General features: G+C 29.2%; 2 protein-coding genes across 12 annotated transcripts in view; both read right to left on the bottom strand.

Moving 5' to 3' along the window:
• The window catches only part of LOC112802344 (serine/threonine-protein kinase EDR1-like), a 101,492-nt gene extending 84,470 nt beyond the window's left edge, over positions 1-17,022 (bottom strand). For 2 of the 6 annotated variants that reach the window (XR_011882356.1, XM_072237656.1), the window contains exons 1-7: positions 13,851-17,022; positions 13,649-13,747; positions 13,474-13,542; positions 12,561-12,735; positions 10,645-10,723; positions 10,220-10,296; positions 9,863-10,098 (exon numbers count right to left, since the gene is read on the bottom strand). Coding sequence is in view for 1 of the 6 variants with exons in the window: in XM_072237656.1 (XP_072093757.1) it covers positions 9,989-10,098; positions 10,220-10,296; positions 10,645-10,723; positions 12,561-12,735; positions 13,474-13,518 (486 nt within the window). In the remaining 5 variants the exon portion in view is untranslated. Of the gene's footprint in view, positions 1-9,862; positions 10,099-10,219; positions 10,297-10,644; positions 10,785-12,560; positions 12,736-13,473; positions 13,543-13,648; positions 13,748-13,850 lie in introns of those variants that run through there. The other 4 variants (XR_011882355.1, XR_011882354.1, XR_011882353.1 and 1 more) reach the window with 4 other exon arrangements.
• On the bottom strand, positions 1,580-6,041 carry LOC112802345 (uncharacterized). Of its 6 annotated transcripts, none has more exons than XM_072237655.1 (5): positions 4,248-6,041; positions 3,355-3,398; positions 3,057-3,258; positions 2,848-2,952; positions 1,580-2,750 (listed from the first exon to the last, which is right to left on the bottom strand). In XM_072237655.1, exon 1 carries the CDS (start codon positions 5,910-5,912, stop codon positions 4,257-4,259), a length of 1,656 nt encoding a protein of 551 aa, XP_072093756.1. In that variant the 5' UTR covers positions 5,913-6,041; the 3' UTR covers positions 1,580-2,750; positions 2,848-2,952; positions 3,057-3,258; positions 3,355-3,398; positions 4,248-4,256. The 6 variants fall into 6 exon arrangements, with proteins under 6 accessions (XP_072093756.1, XP_025701304.1, XP_025701302.1 ...); XM_025845519.3 differs by having other exon boundaries at positions 2,855-2,952; XM_025845517.3 differs by having other exon boundaries at positions 3,057-3,398.
• Positions 17,023-20,905: the final 3,883 nt, after the last annotated feature.

Here is a 20,905-nt window from a genome sequence, read left to right as displayed (position 1 = left end):
TTGCCTAAAATACAGTAGGAGTAGGCTACTAATACTAAATGAAATAAATATGATTGATGAAGAGAGAACATAAGATGAGAAGACACCACATCCAACTCAAAATCTTAAGGTGTCAAATTAATGGGTATCTCATCTTATAAACTCTTCACTCTTCCTTGCTTTCTTTGATGTGGGACTAACTTCAACACTTCTCACACTTGCAACACTAACAAATTAAGTATTATAATCTAGATAATTTTCACAATAAAGTAGAAACTAATAAACACATTATTTGATATATAGTAAAAATTTTCTGTGTAATAACAAATTTAATTTTTTATATCTTTAAACTAAATTAATAATTCTATATTTCTATTTGATATTTTTGCATTAAATTAATAACCCTAATATCATAGGATCATTATTAATGTATTAACCGTTTTTTAATATTTATTATTTATATATTTAAAATTATATTTGAGAATTATTTATTTAGTTTCATAATAAATGATATTTTTAAATTTAAATAATTTATTAATTAGTTTGTATTTATTATATCATATATTCAATAATTTATTGAAAAAGAATATTAATATAATAAATAAAAAATAATTTAAAAAAGATACCATTAGAAAAATAAAGATAAATAAATCCCTAACCAATTTAAATTTAAAAACAATTAAATCCCTGTCTATTTTTAAATCTGACACGTCAGTATTTTCCGTTCAGAATTCAAAGAAAAACGGTCACATGGACCATTGTCTCACGAAATAAAGAATAAGGACTGAAGTGGATCGTATTTTTTTTAAGGGATCGCATTATCATTCTAAGAAATGGATAGCGATCAGATTGATAGTTCACTCAAATTTTAAAGTAAAGCATAAGTATTAAATTTGAGAAGAACAAAAAAAGTCCGAAGATGCTGGAGGTGTAGTACTATTATTGGAGTCCTGAAAGTGTTCACCATCGTTGAATGATGGTGATAAAAAAAATTTATTTGGAGAGAAATTATGATTGAATGATGATCGAAAATTAGGAATTGGAAGGATATGTGCAGGGAAAATAAGTATTTGGAGGCAAAATTAGCGAACACTCAAAATGCAAATTTTTCTACAGATATCAAACCAAATTTTAGTTTAAAAATAAGTGAAAATGATAGCGATATGATTAAAGATCCTTTGAGAAAATGGAAGCAAACATAGAAAATTAAGCCAAGTAAACTCAATAAGAATGAGATAGATAGGTATTTAGAAGATGATGTAACCAAAGATTTTAATAGATTTGATGTATTGAGGTGGTAGAGAAGAAAAACACTTAAGTATCGTGTTCTCATGACTGGAAATATATTAGTCATTCATGTGTTTTTACTGTAATATCTGTTTCTACTTTCTAAATATATTGTATTAACTAGACTATATCTAAAGTCACATGACATTATTATTAATTTAATTCAAATTCAATAATATATAAGAAAATAATAAACAATATAAATCAAATTCAATAATATAAAAATTAGTTACATGTACAATATAATAACTTCTTATAAATTGATTAGGTGAAACTTAACCTATGATATCTTGCAGGAACTAATACTAGAAAATTAACAATAAATAATAAATTATCATATAATATTGACACAAAAAAATTATCATATAATATTAGTAAATTTTATATTTACATTTCATAATAAATACTACATATAAAATATACTAGCGGTCACAATTTATAGCGCCAACAATTACCAGCACCAAAAGTTTTAATATAGTTAACCATTTTTTCTTCTGCTCCAAGGTAGAATCGCAACATTTTAATGACATAAAAGTTAAATGACCTATGCCTACAAATGGTAAAACCTGAAAAGAACTGCATTGTAGATTGCATAACGAAAACTGAAAAAAAAAATAAATAAAAAATACTATTCAACTTGAGCTCCCACTTTGTATGTCAGTGAAAATGAACAAAGAATTGGTTAACTATATTAAAATTTTCCCTTTCTGTAGAGTCTCAAACAACTCTTGATGACAGAGCCATCTTGTTCTTGATGAACTTGCAATATCCAAAACACATTGTATATCCATATACTCTCACCATAAAGCAAAATTATTCCCTTTGCAGTATCAAAGGTTTATTTGGAGTACTGTTTGCTTAAGTCTAAAACTGTTTTATGCAGCACGCACCACACAAAGTTAGAATGGAAGTATATAAATGAAGAACCAAATTATAATGCAAAGATTGGCTTTGCAAAGTTTATAGCAACAGCAATATTTCATCCGTTTAAGATGAAGTGATTTTTGAAGTTTAAAATCTAGTGAGTATGGGTTCAACTAGAAACCAAATTAGTTTAGAAGAACTCTAGTGTCTCATAATTGATTCCGAAGGGGCCAAAAGCCAGTTAAATTTATACATATAACATGGTAGATTGGTATTTACCCATATGTAAATGGAGGACTCTTGGATCAAAAATCAACAAGCATTATCTACTCAGATGTTAATTCCTACTAACTCAACTAATTTGGGTTAATCAACTCCTAAACGAAAACAAGCAATGGAACCAACAGCTCATTGCAGAACAATTCAGTACAGATATTGCACAGAATATTTTACAAACTGAAATTGGGGAAGGGGATGATTCAGTTACCTGGCCAAGGGAGAAAAAGGGTTGCTACACCGTGGCTTCAGGATATTTACTGGCACACTAGTTCTACCACCCTCCAGTCGAGCTGATGCCACTCCACTGCCAGCAGAAGAAGCTCTAGACTTCTATTTGGGACCTGAAAGTGCAACCGAAAATAAGAATCTTCCTCTGGAAAGTAATGCACAAGGGATTGCCAGTGAACCAACAACTCCATGGAAGAATCAGAACAATACCCCCAACCTGTCGAAGGTGTGTCGCGATGGAAGAAACAGTCCAACACTGCATAATTAGCTGTGGTCAGTCATGGTCCACTTGGCTCAGATCCGAAATTGGAGTCCCTGGAAGTCAAACGGACCAAGAAGTATGGCAACGGTGGATGGAGTTAACTGAGAAATTGAAAAGAAGCAGAAATGGCGTGAAGAAATAGAGAGAAGCTGCAAACCTGATGTGGGAGATATGGAAGGCTCGCAACATATTCATGTTTGCCGGTGAAGAGTTCGATAAGGCTTGTGTCCTTGAACGAGTCAGAAGGAGTGAATCAGAATTACAAGCATGCTTGCTTGACTGAGGAATGCAAAGAAGATGAGAAATGTCTGAAGAAGAAGTTTTCACTTTACTCTTTCCTTCCCTTTCAATGTTGTTTCCTGATTTAGATAAGTTTCGTTGGGAAATCTCTCTTTTAGTCTTGTAAGTGGTCCATCGTGGACCCAAATCTTAATTTTCATGAAATGAAATTCTACCTTTGAGAAGAAAAACAAGGATGAAAGCCATGTCAAGCCTCAACCTAAGTCAACCACCAGTACAAGATCAAAAGCAGTTTCATAATATGAAATATTCAGCAATAAAGCTATATCATAGTCCAACATCTAATTGAAAATAAATAATAAATAAATAAATGCAATAATTATGCAAATAGATTTACCAAATAAAATCAACTGCAATTCCAAAGAATTCTATATTGTTTCACTTTTAAGTTTTAACATTCCCATCTCAAACACCACAAAACAAAACTCGAAGCTAGTAACTTTTTTCAAAATGCTAATAAACAGAGACAATAGAATAATGTCTACACAAGAAATAACGAGGTAATTTATCTAAGAATTAACAGAACAACATTCACCGAAAAATTACTTCATAATGTACATATTTTCAACAGAAGCAATTTCCAAGCAATACAACTGAGTAGCATTACTTAAGAAAATGGCCAAAAATTTTGAGATAAATGAACCATATTAACCTTGACTCGATGTTGCTTAGGTTGATGAGAAAAGGGGACATGCATTTTTGAAGGTGGGTTTATTTTTAAGATGGAAGTGAAAACTATATAGCCTGAGAATAAATCCTTATTACCTACTTAAATTTGCTTTTACAACAATTCCCAGAGGATTCAATCAAATAAACAATAGCTAATGGTTGCTTATGATAAAACAGTCATAGGAATTAGTTTGACATATATATATATTTGGTCCCTACAAAGTTACGGAAAAATAAGTTGCACAACAGAATAACAGAATTATATTGATGTCATGGCATTGCCAAAGTCCTCTGACCCAACAGACACAGAATTTACAAAACTATGATACATATTCAGCAACAATGAGATGTAATTTCAATTTGAGTTGATGTATCTTACCTTCTTTTATCAATTCAATAAGCCTCTAGCAACCATTTCCCGAAGAAGTTTCTCAGCCATGTCATTCTCATTTTTTTCAAACAAAGCACGGATAACAGTTTCAAAAGTCACAGCATCTGGTAAGCAACCATTGCCTTCCATTTTTAACAAGAGTGCCAATGCTTCTTCAAACAAGCCCTCTTTGCAGAGCCCATTGATAATAATATTGTATGTCCTCACATTTGGAGGATAGCCTTTAAAGGAAAGATCTTGAAAAATCTCTTTTGCATCTATAAGTCTTCCACCTTTGCATAGGCCATCTATAAGTATATTGTAAGTGAATATATCGAGATCAATGGCAGACTCTTTCATTTGATTGAATAACATAAATGCCTCGTTAGGTTGTTGGTTTTTGAACATCCCATCCAACAAGGAATTGTAAGTGACTACATTAGCGGGTGGACCTCTTTCGTGCATCTTGACAAGAAGCTCCAAAGCACAAGAGATTCTCTTTGATTTGCTCAAGCCATCAATAAGTGTGCTGTAGGTTACCGTGTTTGGAACCAAGTTCTTGCGACGCATCTCTTCGAAGAGATTCAAGGCGTCATCGATCATTTTACTTTTGCAAAAGCCATTAATCATGATATTGTAACTCTGAACATTAGGAAACACTTTATTCTCAGCCATAGTGTTGAATAAATATTTTGCCTTATTTACCTGATTAACCAAACAATATCCATCCATTAAGCTGTTATAAGTAACTACATTTGGTTTCACACCATGTTTTGCCATTACAGCCAATACACTCTTAGCATCTTTGATCTTTCCTTCCTTGCATAGCCCATCGATCAAAATACTATAGGTATGAACATTTGGAGTAATGTTTCTAAGCACCATATCACTTAACAAATCAATGGCTTCCTTATATTGACCCTCAAGACACAATCCAAAAATGAGAGAATTGTATGTGATAACATTGGGAGAAATTCCCTTAGCAAGCATTTCAGAGAGTAAATGAAAAGCCTGACTTACAAGTGTATCCTTGCAGAGGCTATCAATAATTGCGCTGTACATGAAGACATTAGGAGCAATGCCATACCGTGGGATCTTTCTCAACACTTGAATAGCAGCTGATGTGTGTCCGGTCTTACAGAGCCCATTGATTAAGGTCCCATAAGTGACTTGGTCGAAGTGAAATCCATGAGCCAGCACTCTGTCATGAAAGCGCACTGCTTTTTCAACACTACCGCAGAGACAGAGACCTTTCAGGATTGTTGTCATAGTTACCGTATCAGGTTGAAAACCCATCCTGAAAATTTTGGCCAGTACAGAGAAAGCAAGCGTCATACTACCCATGCCGAAACAACAATTGATTACGATGCTCAAAGTAAATAAGTCGGGAGCGATTCCTCTGGTTTGCAATTGCTGAAAAAGGGAAATGGTGGTAGGAAAATGGTTGGTCTTGGCAAGAGATCCCAAAATCTTGGTGAATTGGATGATGGACGGAGGGCGACGCATAGAGAGCATGCGAGTGAAGGAATCAACAGCTTCATCAACTTGGCGAAGGGATGGGGGCTCAGAATGAGAGTGAAGGGATGAAGAGGAAGGGAAGGAAAGAAAACTAGGGATTTGGAGAAGAGAATACCTAAAAATGAAAGTGATCGTTGAGGTTGAGGATGACAACATTTTAGTGATTCGCACTTTCGATGTTGTCTAAGTTTGAGTTTGCTAACTCTGCGGAAATAGTCCTCTGTTTCCAACACCCCCCATACTAATGAAAAGTCTCCAGACTCCAGTCCCGTTTTACTTGGGTTCTATTGATTTTATTTTATTTTTTTTTTTGCTTTTATCAATTTTATGAATTGGACGTATATACCATATAAATTACAAGGCTTGGGGGAGTAATGGTTTCAATATGCTCGAGAAGAAAAGGTGATCTATCAAACAACGACCACAACAACAATAACAATAAAATTTAATTATTTTATTAGTCTTTATAATGATCAAATTTTTAATTAAACTTTTAAAATTTAAAAAATTATAATTAAATTTTTATATTAGATAAAAATTTATAATTAAATTTTTATTAATTGTTATTTAAAAGTTAAATTGCACCATTAATTTTTATATTTTTACTAAAATTACAAATTAGTCCCTACATTTTAAAAATTTATAATTAAATTTTTATACAAAATATAATTTTGTAATTAAGTCTCCAATAACATTTACCATAAAAAAAACGCACATTTATCATAATGTCCTCTTCTTTCTCTTTTTTCTTTTTTTCCTCCTCCTTTTTTCAGCGTTTTTGTTCTTCTTCTTTAACAATAATACAACTTTAACAACAACAATGCCAAAATCATTGCTAATGACCAAATTCATTAACATACAATAAAAACCAAAATTAATGTCAATTATACAAACTACCACGATAATGTGCACTATTATCATGAATGAACTCAATTCAACTCATCCCAATTATATTTAAATTATCAATAATTAAAATCTTTTCATCATCATCAACAAAATCCTTCTCTCTAACAACTCAATCTTACTAATCAAATCCCTCATAGTACGCCTATGAATCCCACTCATAAGCACATACCAATCCAAGAACTCACGATCCATCAACGTCTTTCCCTCCACTGCTCCAACACCATCATTGCCTTCGTCCTCAAACGCACCATTTTAAAATGCAAGAAACTCCTCATCCTCTTTCCTTCCCATAACGTCTGCCAACGCCTCCCCGCCATTCGCCATCCGGATCTTGTTAGGGACATCCTAACCCTCTCGCCCTCGCAAACCAAACTCCATAGCATCTCGCTTTATTAGCACCGAAACCACTCGGGTCCGTGGAGGATCTAGACACGACGTATGAAGCCTTTTTTGAAATTAATGATGGTAGTGCCAGAAACACAATGTCATTTGAAAAAATCAAAGACTCTCATTAGCCTAGGAACCAATTTGTAATTTCATTAAAAATATAGGAATCAACTGTATAATTTAATTTTATTTAAAAAAATTTTAATAATTTTAAAATATTTACTTTTAAAACAAATAGTATTTTTTAATAAAAAAAGAGATGATCTAAGTGAAAATTTTAATCTAGTATATAGATTTAATTACAAACTTTAAAATATAAAAAACTAATTAAAAATTTGATAAAATTATAAATGTTAATAAAATAATTAAATATAATAATAATAACAACAAAGAGATATATTACCTTTAGAGAAGTATAATATCGACAGATAATTTTATCTGTTTATGGTTTAGAAAATTTGTTGAATAGTATAAAATTAAAAGAGGCTGAATTAGTATGTTTGAAGTGGTTAGCATCACACTTACCATAATTTTACTGATACACTTAATTAACACCAGTTTATAAAATTTTGTCCAACTCTGCTATATATTTTTTCGAGTGAAGTGAAAAACCAAAAATATTTAATATTATGCTAGGAAAGAATATATTAGGAAATTTATACTTAGACAATATTTATGCTTTAACAATTAATCAGAGTTAATTTTTGTTTCTGCCTCTTGATAATTATTTATTTATATTAAAAAAATTATTAAACAATATTGACAAATCAACTTATCATTGGGAAAAGATTGAATGGAATAAATAAAAAATTGTCACCTAAGAAAATATTGCACCCCATAGCTATCAGTTATTATTATTAAAATTAAGATTTAGGAACGCTAAATAATAATTTTTTACCAAGAAACAATGACAGCTCTTTAGGTCTGTTAATTTCAATAAATTTTTTTAAAGTGAATTCATTCAAGGTTTAATTATTTTATTGGTTCTTATAGTTTCGCAAAATTTTTAATTAGGTCCTTATACTTTTTTTTTTTAATTGAGTTCATGCACCAATTTTTTTTTTTTAATTAGGTCTCTCTTAGTAGTAATTGACTTAATTGTATAAAAACCCAACTAAAAAAAATTGGTGCAGAAACTCAAATAAAAAAAAAAGTGTAGAAATTCAATTAAGAAAAAAAATTTGGTGCAGGGTCCAATTAAAAAGAAAAAAAATATAAGAACCTAATTGACAATTTTACAAAACTATAGGGACCAACAGAGTAATTAAACCTTCGTTCAACAACATGTATTTCTAAACATGTTTTTTTTGGGTAAAATGTATTTCTAAACATTAAGGACTTGGGAAGCTTCAAAAATAATTTTTTTGAGCTTTTAACTTATGAAAAGTGGTAGTATTAATGTCTAGTGTAATTTTCAAAATCAAATTATAGCTTTCTAAAAAGCTATTTAAGAGTTTATAGAGAAATTTTAAAAAATGATTTCTCTCATAATACTATTACTTTTTATCAGATTTCTATAAAATAAATACTTTTAAAATTAAAAATCTAAACACAAAATAATTTATTTATAAGTTACTTTTGATATAATCATTTATTATATAAGTTATTTTTTCAAAAAAAAATTAATTAAACTGTTTACCCAAACTAAACCTAATAGCTACTATTTGGAGTCTTGGACATACAATGGAAAACCTGCAGAAGGCCAAATCTGAGTCCTGATAAATAAACCCCCCAAAGAGATTCTAATATACATCATTCCAAAATAATCTCACAAGAAGCAGAGAAAAAATATAGCAACAACAATCAATAAAATTAAAAAAACACACAAACAGGGTCTCGAGACCCATCCGTAGAAAAACTTCACTAATTATTTATCCTATAGAGGAAACAAAACTTCTATAATAAAGCAGAAAAGCTTTTCAAGACTAAGTAGATGTATCTGCTCTAGAGTATGCTACCTCAGTTCATCATGTGAAGAAAAAAAAAAAGTTTCATTAGCATAGCAATAGCCGTTTATTATAATATCACATTTTCTTTACTTCTTTTATTTCACTTAAAAAACACCGATAAAAATTATATTTTATAGACAATAAATTATATGTAATTATTTTTATATACAAATAATATTTAAAAATTATTAAATAATTTAATAAATTTAACTAAATTATTATTTAATAAATTTTAACTATTAATTTTATATAAAGATAATTTAATGTAAGTTTATTTTATAACATTAATTAAAAAAAGCAAATTGAAAAGATATATTTTCTCTTTGAATAAATACTTAAATTGATCTCTGCAAAATTATCCGATCTTCAAATTAGTTCTCGAAAAATAAAATTAATTAGAATTGTTCCCAAAATATTTACAAATGGTCACGTTAGTCTTTCCCTCTCCCCTCAGTTCATTTCGTCAGAAACAACGTTGACAATTAGTCCTAAAGAGAATAAACCCTAATCCCTTATTCTCGTTAAATGCCAAAGTTGTTGAACTGCATCATGGACAGCATCTAGTTGGCCAGAGTCTAGACAAGGATACAATATGGTTGAAAACTACGCATAATATAATATATAGTCCTGCTAATAATTTATAATCCTCCTGCTACTATCTTCATCTTAAAAGCCAGAGATTTTGACTAAATTTCAAAGCTACTTGTACTGTATAGTGTATTAAAAGAAAGTTGATGCCTTTAGCCTTGGGCTATTTAAACTCTATATTTCTTTCTCTGTGTGTTTTTGAAAGATTCTTGAAGATGAAAGTTGAAATTGAAATGATCTGAAAAATGTAAAAATGTAAAGTAGCCTTATAAAGAATGATACAAAGAATGTTTTCATAATAAATAAATGCAATTCATATTACTACTACATACTTTCTGAAGTTCTCATTCCATTTGTGGAGAAGCAAAAATGGAGTGAAATAGACAGAGAATTTTGGGCAAACTACAACGCTGCCAAACGTCTCCTTTGCATTTCTATTAGTTCTAGCGCTTGCTCCTGCTCTTCCATCAGTTGTCTCCGAAGAGATCTAACATCCCCACAACTTCTTGGAACTACAAAAAAAATTGAAAATGGTCATTTTAGTGACTAACGAGAGAATGATCACAGAACAAGTCTTATGAACAGGACAAGTAATATAGATTCTAAACAAGATAATATGAATATGATACTCACTTGAGTTCATTTCAGAATCTATGTCTATGTGGTGAGATGAGTAACACATAGAGTGCGGAATTCTATCAGCATACTTCCTGCAACCAAATTAAAGTTGATATGAAAAATTTCTTGAAAAAGAGGTATCTGTCAATATAACTAGCATGATCAAAGGATAAAATTAAATTACTAAATTTCATTCATATACAAAGGACGAAAGTAAATTAATTAATATATACTATTATCATATGTAAATTTCTCTAAATTAACCTTAAGATAATCAGATATTGATACAATTATACCAAGAAACAATCAAATTATAACAAGAACCCTTTCTAATGTCAAGTGCAATTGTACCCACATTTCAAGCTTAAATCCAGAGTTTAAGCATTCAATTCCAAGCTGAAAATGTAAATTAACCGAAGGAATATTAGACAAGGAAGTACCTTTCAATAACCTTTGACTTTTCCCGGTAAGGTTTAACAAGCACCCGAGACTCACGAACATAATGGGGATTCCCTTTGTCTAAAATGGTTTTAACAGTTTGTGGATTAATAAACGTCACAAAGCCAAACATCCTTTTCTGCTAGAGGTGAGAACCAAAGATGAAGAATTGGATTAGAGAGATATTCTGTTTTGAGAAGAAGGATGGAATAGACCGTCATGAAAAATGGTTGAAAAGGGTGACCGAAGAAAATGACTCCTTTGAAGCTTTTGTTGACATGGGACACTAACGGCCAGGTAAGTAAATGTTAATGTAGTTTGTCAAATAATAGACGAAAAGACTAACGTGACTATTTTTACATTTTTTGTAGATAATTTTGATTAGGAAAAGTTTATTTTTTGGTGATCAATTTAAAGATCGAATAATCTTTTAGGAAGGAACCAATTTGAGTATTTATTCTTTTTTCTTTGTTACTACACTTAATCTGTTTGAATTGGCTTCTCAATTACTTTTCTAAAAGAAAAAGAAATGTTGACTAAACTAACAAAAATTTATGTTTGATCCCCTAAAAAAATCATTTTAAAAGATAAAAAGTATTTAATTTAATATACAAAAAATATAAATTATTTTATATCTTAAATAACTATTCATATTATTTTTACAAATATAACACCACGTATTAAATATATGTATATAATAAAATACTAAAGCACTTTTATACTTTTTTTTTCATCAAATTTAAACTAAAAGACATTATATTTACGAGTTTGATAAAAATATAAACAATATTATTCTTTTAGCAAGAAAGGTGAAGAATTTAGGCTTTGTTTAGTAAAATTTTTACTTTTTAAAAGTAATTTATAGAAATTAACTTTTAAAAGATAACATTTTAAAAATGATAACATTTATACTTAATAAATTAAATTAAAACTAATTTTCAATAAATACAAGTAATAATAGCATTTGGTAAAATAACTTTTAAAATTTTAAAATACTATAATATACGTTAATAAAAAAATTATATTTAGATATCAATTAATGTATAAGATTATATTAGATTTTTTAATTTTAATATGTAAAATTATTTTTAAAAATTTTTATCTTAAATGCTTTTAAAAACACTTCTATTTTTTAAAATTTGTAAGTACAAATACATAATCTTTCTTATATACCAAATGCAAAATAAAAAATTTGTGCTTTTAAATGAAAAACAGTTTTTCAAAAAATTTTACCAAACCAAACCTTAAACATTATACTTAAACCCATCCAAATAAAAAAATGAAAAACAAAAAAAGAATAAAAAGCTTATCCAATTTGCATTTACAGCACCAAATAATTTCCACGCACTATCAATTTTTTTTTTTCCATTCAAGCTACAACTGCAACATTTCATAATTTATGCACATTAAAATTTAGAATTGATTACAGCAAAATTACAAAGAATTGTGTACACAAACAAATGGTACAAACTGATAATGACTCCACTGAAAAAAATTTAAAAGTAAATGGGAAGAAAGAAATTAAAAAAAAAAAAGAAAGGAAAGGGTCAGGACTGAAAAGAATCACAGCCTTATAGGACTGAATGAGCAAAAATACTATACAACTCGTCAAGTCCCTAGTTTTCGACCAAGTCTTCTGGTTTAAAAATTGTGTAATCAAGTCCCTATCATGCATAAAAATCTTTAAGAGAAAACGAATCGTCATTACAGAGGTTTCTTAAAACTGGCTTGCACTTTATAAGGATTTTTTATTAAAAAAATGGTTATATTGAAACAAAACTGTACCTTGGCAAGATCAAATGTGTATTTCCTTTCATGTGATTATTCATATCCGATAGAACAAGTGGTTTTCAGAATGCTATAAGCAAGAGTTCTGATATCTTAGAATACGGATAAAATGATTGAAGAGTACACTCACGTCTGCAGCATTGCTTGATAATATCCGTGACAGCAGGGTCCATATCATCTGTAATGACAAGGCAACAATGCTGGAAACCGACAGCACCCACAACTTGCATCCGATTCATTCCACCCCAGGGCTGTTGCAAAGTAGAGAGCTCCCATAACATGACTCCCAAGTATAAACATCGCACCTGGATATCCAATCACCACTTGTTATAATCATAAAATTATGAATGCCTTAAAAGGGTGGCAAAACCAATGAGAAGAACGACGAGACAAGGAAGCCAAAGAACAACACTTATATGTAATAAAAATTCCAACTTATTTTTCCCTATGCCAGATGATTCAGGTTAGAGAGGAACACAGTCTATGAAATCCTCCCCACAGTCTATGAACGGACTGTTGTGCCTTTTGTACTAGCTTGCACAGCAAGCTACCCTTCTCTATACATAAGCACCGATTAGTGATAAGCTCACTAGTAATGCAGATCATAAATTTCTTGTCTTTCTCTTCAAATCCTCTTTTCTTTCTCACTGTGTTTTCTTCCTTCTCATTCTCTCAAACCCTATTCAGTATTCAATCGACATTTTCTTGGCACATAGAACTAGTAATTGTATTATAAATTGAACATAACATAAGCTGAGGCTAAAGATAGGTATTCATCATCACAAAAGGATTAATATAACATGCCAAACATGATGAATTTTTAAACGGCAAGAAGCTCCTGGTTTTCCAAATTTTTTGTTAAATTATAATAGCAAATGCCTCCATTTGTGTATGTTTGTATAGATTTAGAAGAATATAAAGCACAACGAACATAAAAAATATGCAGCAAAATGTAGAACAAGAACATGAAAGAACGAATAATTCAGAAGGCAGAGGGTATGACACAGTATTTGAGCTTAGAAATAAGGATTATGACAGCTTACTGTTCCTGCAGTTGATCTGGAAGAAAGGAATGTACTGTGCTTCATTCTTGATAAGCCAAAATCACATAACTATACGAAAGAAAAAAGAAAGGGTGAAAAAAAACAATTAAACCATATCTACAGGTAGCATTCAGCATGCTATCAAGAAAATTCAATCATGACAATTAGTTGACACCTTCACAACCCAATTTTTATCAACAAGAATATTTAGTGACTTCAAATCACGGTGTACAATCACTGGAGTGCAGTTGTGCAAATGGTTTATTCATCGGGCCTGTATATTCAAGAGATATATGTCACGTCAACTGAGTTTCACTGATTATGGCAATAATTTGCTTAATGAAACTACATCGCAATAAAAGAAAACAGAATCTTACAGTATCGAGGGCCATCTCAACTGCCTTCGCTCATCTAATTGATTGTTTGGCAGATGAATTAGTCTGTACAAACCTCCTCTTCATAGCAAATATAAAGTTCAGACTTCAGAGTCATTAAAAGTAATCCTTCCAGAACAACATTAATCAATATAATAAATAAATGCCAAGAAATTCACCAAATAAAATCAAATTCAATTTAAAGAGTTCTGTATTGTTTCACTTTTAACACCTCCGTCACAACAACACACCATGAAACTCCAAGCCAGTAAGAGTTTTTTTAAAATGCTAATAATCAGAGAATCAGAGATAATGGAATAATGTCTACACAGGATCCAGACAAGAAATAACGAGGTAATTTATCTAAGAATTAAGAGGAAAACATCCTCTGAAAAAGTACTTAATAATGTACATATTTTCAGCAGGAGTGATTTCCAAACATTACAACTGAGTAGCAATAATTAAGTAAAAGCAAAAAATTTTGAGACAACTGAACCATATTAAACTTAATTCGATGTTGCTCAGGATGAAGAAAAAAGGGGGCATGCATTTTAGAAGGTAGGTTTAATTTTACGATGGAAGTGAAAAACCATATAGCTTAAGAATAAATCCTTAACAGGTACTTAAATTTCCTTTTACGACAATTCCTGGAAGATACAATCCAATAAACAACAGTTCATGGTTGCTTATATGATAAAACAGTCATAGGAATTAGTTTGATTTATATACAGCACCTACAAAGATAAGGAAAAATAAGTTGCACGGCAAAATAGCAGAGAACAAACAACAAACAACAACACGAAATGTTCAATCTTTTTAGTTTTGATTAGATTGTAGCATGATAAATATATGATCTCATAGAATAACAGTAAAGAACACACAATTACTATATAAGAGATCTTAAACACTAAAGCTGTAAACTATAACTAGGAATATCCTCTAAAGAATCAATAAAGCAGTGAAATTAAAAGGATTGTAGGAATTGCAAAATTCGAAAGTTCAAGATTAATTGATGCTATGACATTGCCAAAGTCCTCTGACCCAACAGATACAGAATTTACATAACTATGATACATATTGAAAAATAGAGATGTAATTCAATTTGAGTTGATGTTCTTACGTTCTTTTATCCATTCAATAAGCCTCTAACAATCATTTCCCGAAGAAGTTTCTTTGCTATGTCATTCTCATCTTTTTCAAACAAAGAAAGAATAAGGGTTTCAAAAGTCACAGCATCTGGTAAGCAACCATTGTCTTCCATTTCCGACAGCAGGGCCAATGCTTCTTCAAACAATCCCTCTTTGCGGAGCCCATGGATCATAATATTGTAAGTCCTCACATTTGGAGAACAGCCTTTAATTGAAAGATCTTGAAATATCTCTTTTGCATTTTTAAGTCTTCCACTTTTGCACAAGCCATCTATAAGTATGGTGTGTGTATATATATCTGGAACAATGCCACTCTCTTTCATTTGATTGAATAACATAAGTGCCTTGTCATGTTGTTTGATATTGAACAAAGCATCCAACAAGGAATTGTAAGTGACTATATTAGCAGGTTGACCTCGATCATGCATCTTTTCAAGAAGCTCCAAGGCACAAAGGATTCTCCTTGATTTTCCCAAACCATCAATTAGAGTATTGTAAGTTACCTTGTCAGGAACCAAGTTCTTGTGATGCATCGCTTCGAAGAGATTCAAGGCATCATCGATCTTTTTACTCTTACAAAAGCCATTAATCATGATATTATAACTCCGAACATTAGGAAACGCTCTACTCTCGGCCATTGTGTTGAATACATATTTTGCCTTATTTACCTGATTCACCAGACAATATCCATCCATTAGACTGTTATAAGTAACTACATCTGGTTTCACACCACGTTTTGCCATTACAGCCAATACACTCTTAGCATCTTTGATCTTTCTTCCTTGCATAGCCCATCGATCAAAGTATTATAAGTATAAACATCAGGAGTAACGTTTATGAGAATCATATCATCTAGCAAAAGAACGGCTTCCTTGAGTTGACCCGCAAGGCACAATCCATAAATTAGAGTGTTGTACGTGATAACATTGGGAGAAATCCCTCGGCAAGGATTTCAGAATATAAATGAAAAGCATCACTTACAAGGGCAACCTTGCACAGGCTATCAATAATTGCGCCGTACATTACGACATTAGGAATAATTCCATGCCGTGGGATCTTTCTCAACACTTGAATAGTTGATGTGAACACTTGAATAGTTGATGTGTGTCTAAAAAATTTTTTTAAAAAAAATATAAATTACAATTTCTCAAAAAAAATATCTTTTTTATTTTTCTAATATTTTTATTTTTAATATTAAAAATTTGTTTAAAAAATAAAAAAATCTTTTTTATTAAAATTTTTTTTATCGGAATAATAACGCGTAAACAAGCACCGGCTCATTGATCAAGATCCCATAAGTGACTTGGTCGAAGTGAAATCCATAAGTCAGCACTGTGGCATGAAAGTGCAGTGCTTTTTGAACATTACCACAGAGACAGAGGCCTTTCAGGATTGTTGTCAACGTTACGGCATCCCCATCCTGAAAATCTTGGCGAAAGCAGAGAAAGCAATCTTCATACGACTCATGCCGCAACAACAATTAATTAGGATGCTCAAAGTAAATAAGTTGGGAGCGATTCCCCTGGCTTGTAATTGCTGAAAAAGGGAAATGGCGGTGGGGAAATGGTTGGTATTGGCAAGAGATCCCAAAATCTTGTTAAATTGGATGATGGACTGAGGGCGACGCATAGGGAGCATGCGAGTGAAGGAATCAACGGCTTCATCACGTGATTGGGAGTGTGTAGGGATGAAGTTGAAGGGAAGCAAAGACGGAGAGCGGAGTGGGGAACAGAATTTGGGAATTGAAAAGCATACCTTAATTTGATTGGTGAGGTCGTGAGGATGAGAACAATGACAACATTCTTTTCTTGCAATCAAAACTCAAGAGGAGTATGGTAAAATGGAATGCGTTGAGTCGAAGAGTGCTTTCCACCTTACTGTGTTGGTTTGAGAGGAAAATAGAAGCAAAGAAAAAGGGAGGAAAGGTAATTAAAGAAAATTGATTATTTTTTATTGTTTGGTTAGGAAAAAAATTAGAAATAAAAAGTTGAATAATGTAAAAAATTTTTGATGGGAATTAATAAATTTTTTTAATATAAAAGAAGAAGGAGTAAAAAATTTGTTATGTTTTTTATTTTTTATTTAAATATATTTAAAAAAATAAAAGTATATTTAATTTTTTTATTTCTTTTTTTCTTACTTTTTTTTATTTCTTTCTTTTTAGCTAAACATATTAGAGAGTGAGAATAATATTAAATTTATTGGAGATTATTCTTTTAAGAGAAAATTTTAAATGGCTCTCACATCGAGGTTCAATAAAAAATTATAGTTATTTTTTAAATTAGTCTCCAACAATTTTAAATTTGGATATTTTAGTACGCAATAAAAATTAATACACAGATCAATCTCTAAAGTTTTACTCTAGCAGACAAATCAATTCTCAGTTCACTTTTTGGCAGAATAATTATGCAGATCAGTCCTCTAAATATTTTAAAAATAGATATTTTAATCCCAAAAAAAATTAATGTACAAATCAATCCCCAATGTTTCTTTTTGTTAGACATAATAGTCATTCGTCCAAAAATAAAATAAAATAATAATAATAATAATAATAATTATTATTATTATTATTATTATTATTATTATTATTATTATTATTGAGTATATATATATATATATAAATCTAATGAATAAATTTATGATTAAAAAATACAAAAAAATACACATTGTGCAATTAATAATAATAATAATATTATTATTATATTATTATTATTATTATTTTATTTTATTTTATTTTTGAATGGAAGACTGTTATGTTTAACAGGAAAAATGTTGGGGATTGATTTATAAATTAATTTTTTTGGAGACTAAAATGTCCGTTTTTAAAATTTTTAAGGGACTGATTTGGGTAATTACTCAAAAATTACGTCTTCTATTCTTAATCTTTATTTCTGTGAAACTGATTAGTCTTTTTGTTAATATTTTTTTCTATATTAATGAAATAAACCTGCGTGACATATTAAACTATTGAGTTATCTGTTAAAAACTAATTAGGGTTGATAGATTTTTTTGTTGGGAGTCTCGTTGTGTTTTGGGTAGTTGTTGGGGTGGTTTAGATTTTTTTTTTATATTTTTTTAAATATATTGGTTAAATTTATCATATAAAATTAAAAAATATTAATAATTTTTAATTTACTTTTACTTATAAAAATTAAATTAAGGATATATTCATAATTAATGTGTCACATAAATATATTTTGAAGAGATATCATTAACGTGAGAACTAATTAGTCTCACAATACTAAAGAACGAGGGCAAAATTGATAATTTTTTTTGTTGGGCCTCCTGGTCCTTAGAAGAAATTTCTAGGGGTGGAGATGGATATTTATTCTTTGTTTAATTGTTTCTAGGGTTAACCACAAAAAATGTTCCCGAATTTTATTATCGATAAAAATACCTTTAAATAATTTAAAAACATAACAACAATACCCAACAGTAAATATATATTTTCAAAAAATGTCTTAGAGATTGAATTTTGATGTGATTTTTTATAAGAATAATTAAAAAAATGAGATATTATTATTCTTTAAATTTGATAATTTTTTTCTAGGTATATATTTTTTTGTGATTTTTTAAAGGTATTATTAGTTGTTAACAAAAAATTACAAAAAATATATACTCAACCAAAAATTACCAAATTTTAAAGATAATAATATCTCATTTTTTTAATCATGCTTGCAAAAAATTGTATCAAAATTCAATCTTTAATATAATTTTTTGAGAAATACATATTTAATGTTAGATAATCTTGCAAAAAAACTAACATTAAATATGTATTTCTCAAAAAATACATTAGGGATTGAATTTTGATGCAATTTTTTGCAAGCATAATTAGAAAAATAAGATATTATTATTCTTAAAATTTGGTGATTTTTTGTTAAATATATATTATTTTGTGATTTTTTAAAAGTATTATTGGTTATTAACAAAAACAATTATAAAAAATTATATACGTAACAAAAAATTACCAATTTTTATGTATAATAATATATTATTTTTATAATTATGCTTGCAAAAAATTGCATCAAAATTCAATCTCTAAGGTATTTTTTGAAAATATATATTTACTGTTAGGTATTGTTATTGTGTTTTTAAATTATTTGAAGGTATTTTTGTCGATAGTAAAATTCAGGTGTATTTTTATCAGCGTTTGAATAATTTAAGGACGTTTTTAGTGATTAACCCTTGTTTCTACTTTTAAAATTTGTCAAAACTAAAGAACTAAGAGATCGGATCCTCTCAATTTTTTTTACTTGAGGGGATAAAATGTGATCTCTCACCATATATTTTATAGATGGGACTAAGAGAAAACATCTACTTATCTATCTACTTATCTACATATCTATCTAACTATCTATCTATCTACTTAATATACTAAAACCGGATTTTTCCCCCAACTAATAGAAGTGAGGTATCGATTTCTCATGAATCCATTTTTCCACCAAAATGAATGCACTATTTTATCTTCTAAGTTTATTTTATAAAAATATCTTTATCATAATTATACTATAATTAGCATTTAAGTAATAATGCATAATTATACTAATTGAGAAAAATATCTTTATTATAGTTATATAAAATCAATACTTAATGCATTATTAAACTACTTATCAATTATCAATCCAAAATATAATAATAATAATAATAATAATAATAATAATAATAATAATAATAATAATAATAATAATAATAATAATATGATAATTATATGATAATGGCACCGGTTATTAATAACCAATTTATATTTCTCTAAATAAATTTATTTTAGAAAAATATCTTTATTATAATTATATTATAATATTATAATTAATATTTAATGAATAATGCATAATTATATTAATTTAAGAAAATATCTTTATTATCTATCTATTTTATTCTATTATATAAAAATCAAATTTTTGCACTTAATGATGAAACTGATGTGACATATTTTTAAGGTATTTCCTAATCTATTTCATTTAATTTGTTAAAGCAAATCAATTATAATTAATTATATCAATTAATTATTTTGATTAGACATTCAAATCTCACCATTTATTATAATTTATATGAATTGATTAATTATAATTAATTATATTAATTAATTAATTTAGTTAATTATATTAATTATTTGATTTGATTGGAGTAAATATAAAATTATTTAATAAATAATAAATATAATAACGAAATATATGAATTAATTTAATTAGTTTATTTTTCACAATACCATCTATTTATACAAGATCAAATATTTTTTACTCATTCGCTATTTTCTCTTTCTCTCTCTTCCTTCCTCCCTCCTTCCATCGCCCTCTCTTTCTCGTGTTTAGGGTACAATTTTTTGTAATTTATTTATTTTTTTATTTTTTTATCTTTATTTATACATTTTATTTTATTTTTATTTTTTTAAATTTTTTGTTTATTTTAATTGCTGCTTTTTTTTGTTGTGATTCACAATTAATATATATATATATATATATATATATATATATATATATATATATATATATATATATATATTGTTCGTGTATGTGGTTTATATGTTAATGTTTTTATTGATTCTCTTTATTATTTTTTTGTGTCTCTTTGTTGCTCTTTATTTTAATTAGGGATGTCAATAGAGTAGGGTGGGGGCGGCGGATGCCTCCCTACTCTCCATCCCCACCCCCAGATTTGCTTCCCGTCCTCGTCCTCGTTCTCCGTCGTGGGAGAATATTGCTCCACATCCCCATTTTTCACAGGGCCCCATTCCCTGCAGGGACCCCATTCCCCATCTATCTGATAGTTCTAACTAATTATTAATTTTCATATGAATAGAGTTACAAGTATCTATCATATATAAAAACAGCAAGATTTTATACAAAACAACGCAGTAGAAAAATGCAACAACGAGCCAGAGGACAGAGCAGTGGACGAGGTGAGAGACGCGAT

Source organism: Arachis hypogaea, chromosome 5, assembly GCF_003086295.3.
Source record: "Arachis hypogaea cultivar Tifrunner chromosome 5, arahy.Tifrunner.gnm2.J5K5, whole genome shotgun sequence".
Lineage (NCBI taxonomy): Eukaryota > Viridiplantae > Streptophyta > Magnoliopsida > Fabales > Fabaceae > Arachis > Arachis hypogaea.
The sequence above is the reverse complement of the archived record's forward strand: the minus strand, read 5'-3'. Positions and strand labels throughout refer to the sequence as shown.

Bases quoted from the DNA above. Each gene is read 5' to 3' on its own strand.
- LOC112802345 (XM_025845517.3), bottom strand. From the start codon at position 5,912: ATGTTGTCATCCTCAACCTCAACGATCACTTTCATTTTTAGGTATTCT.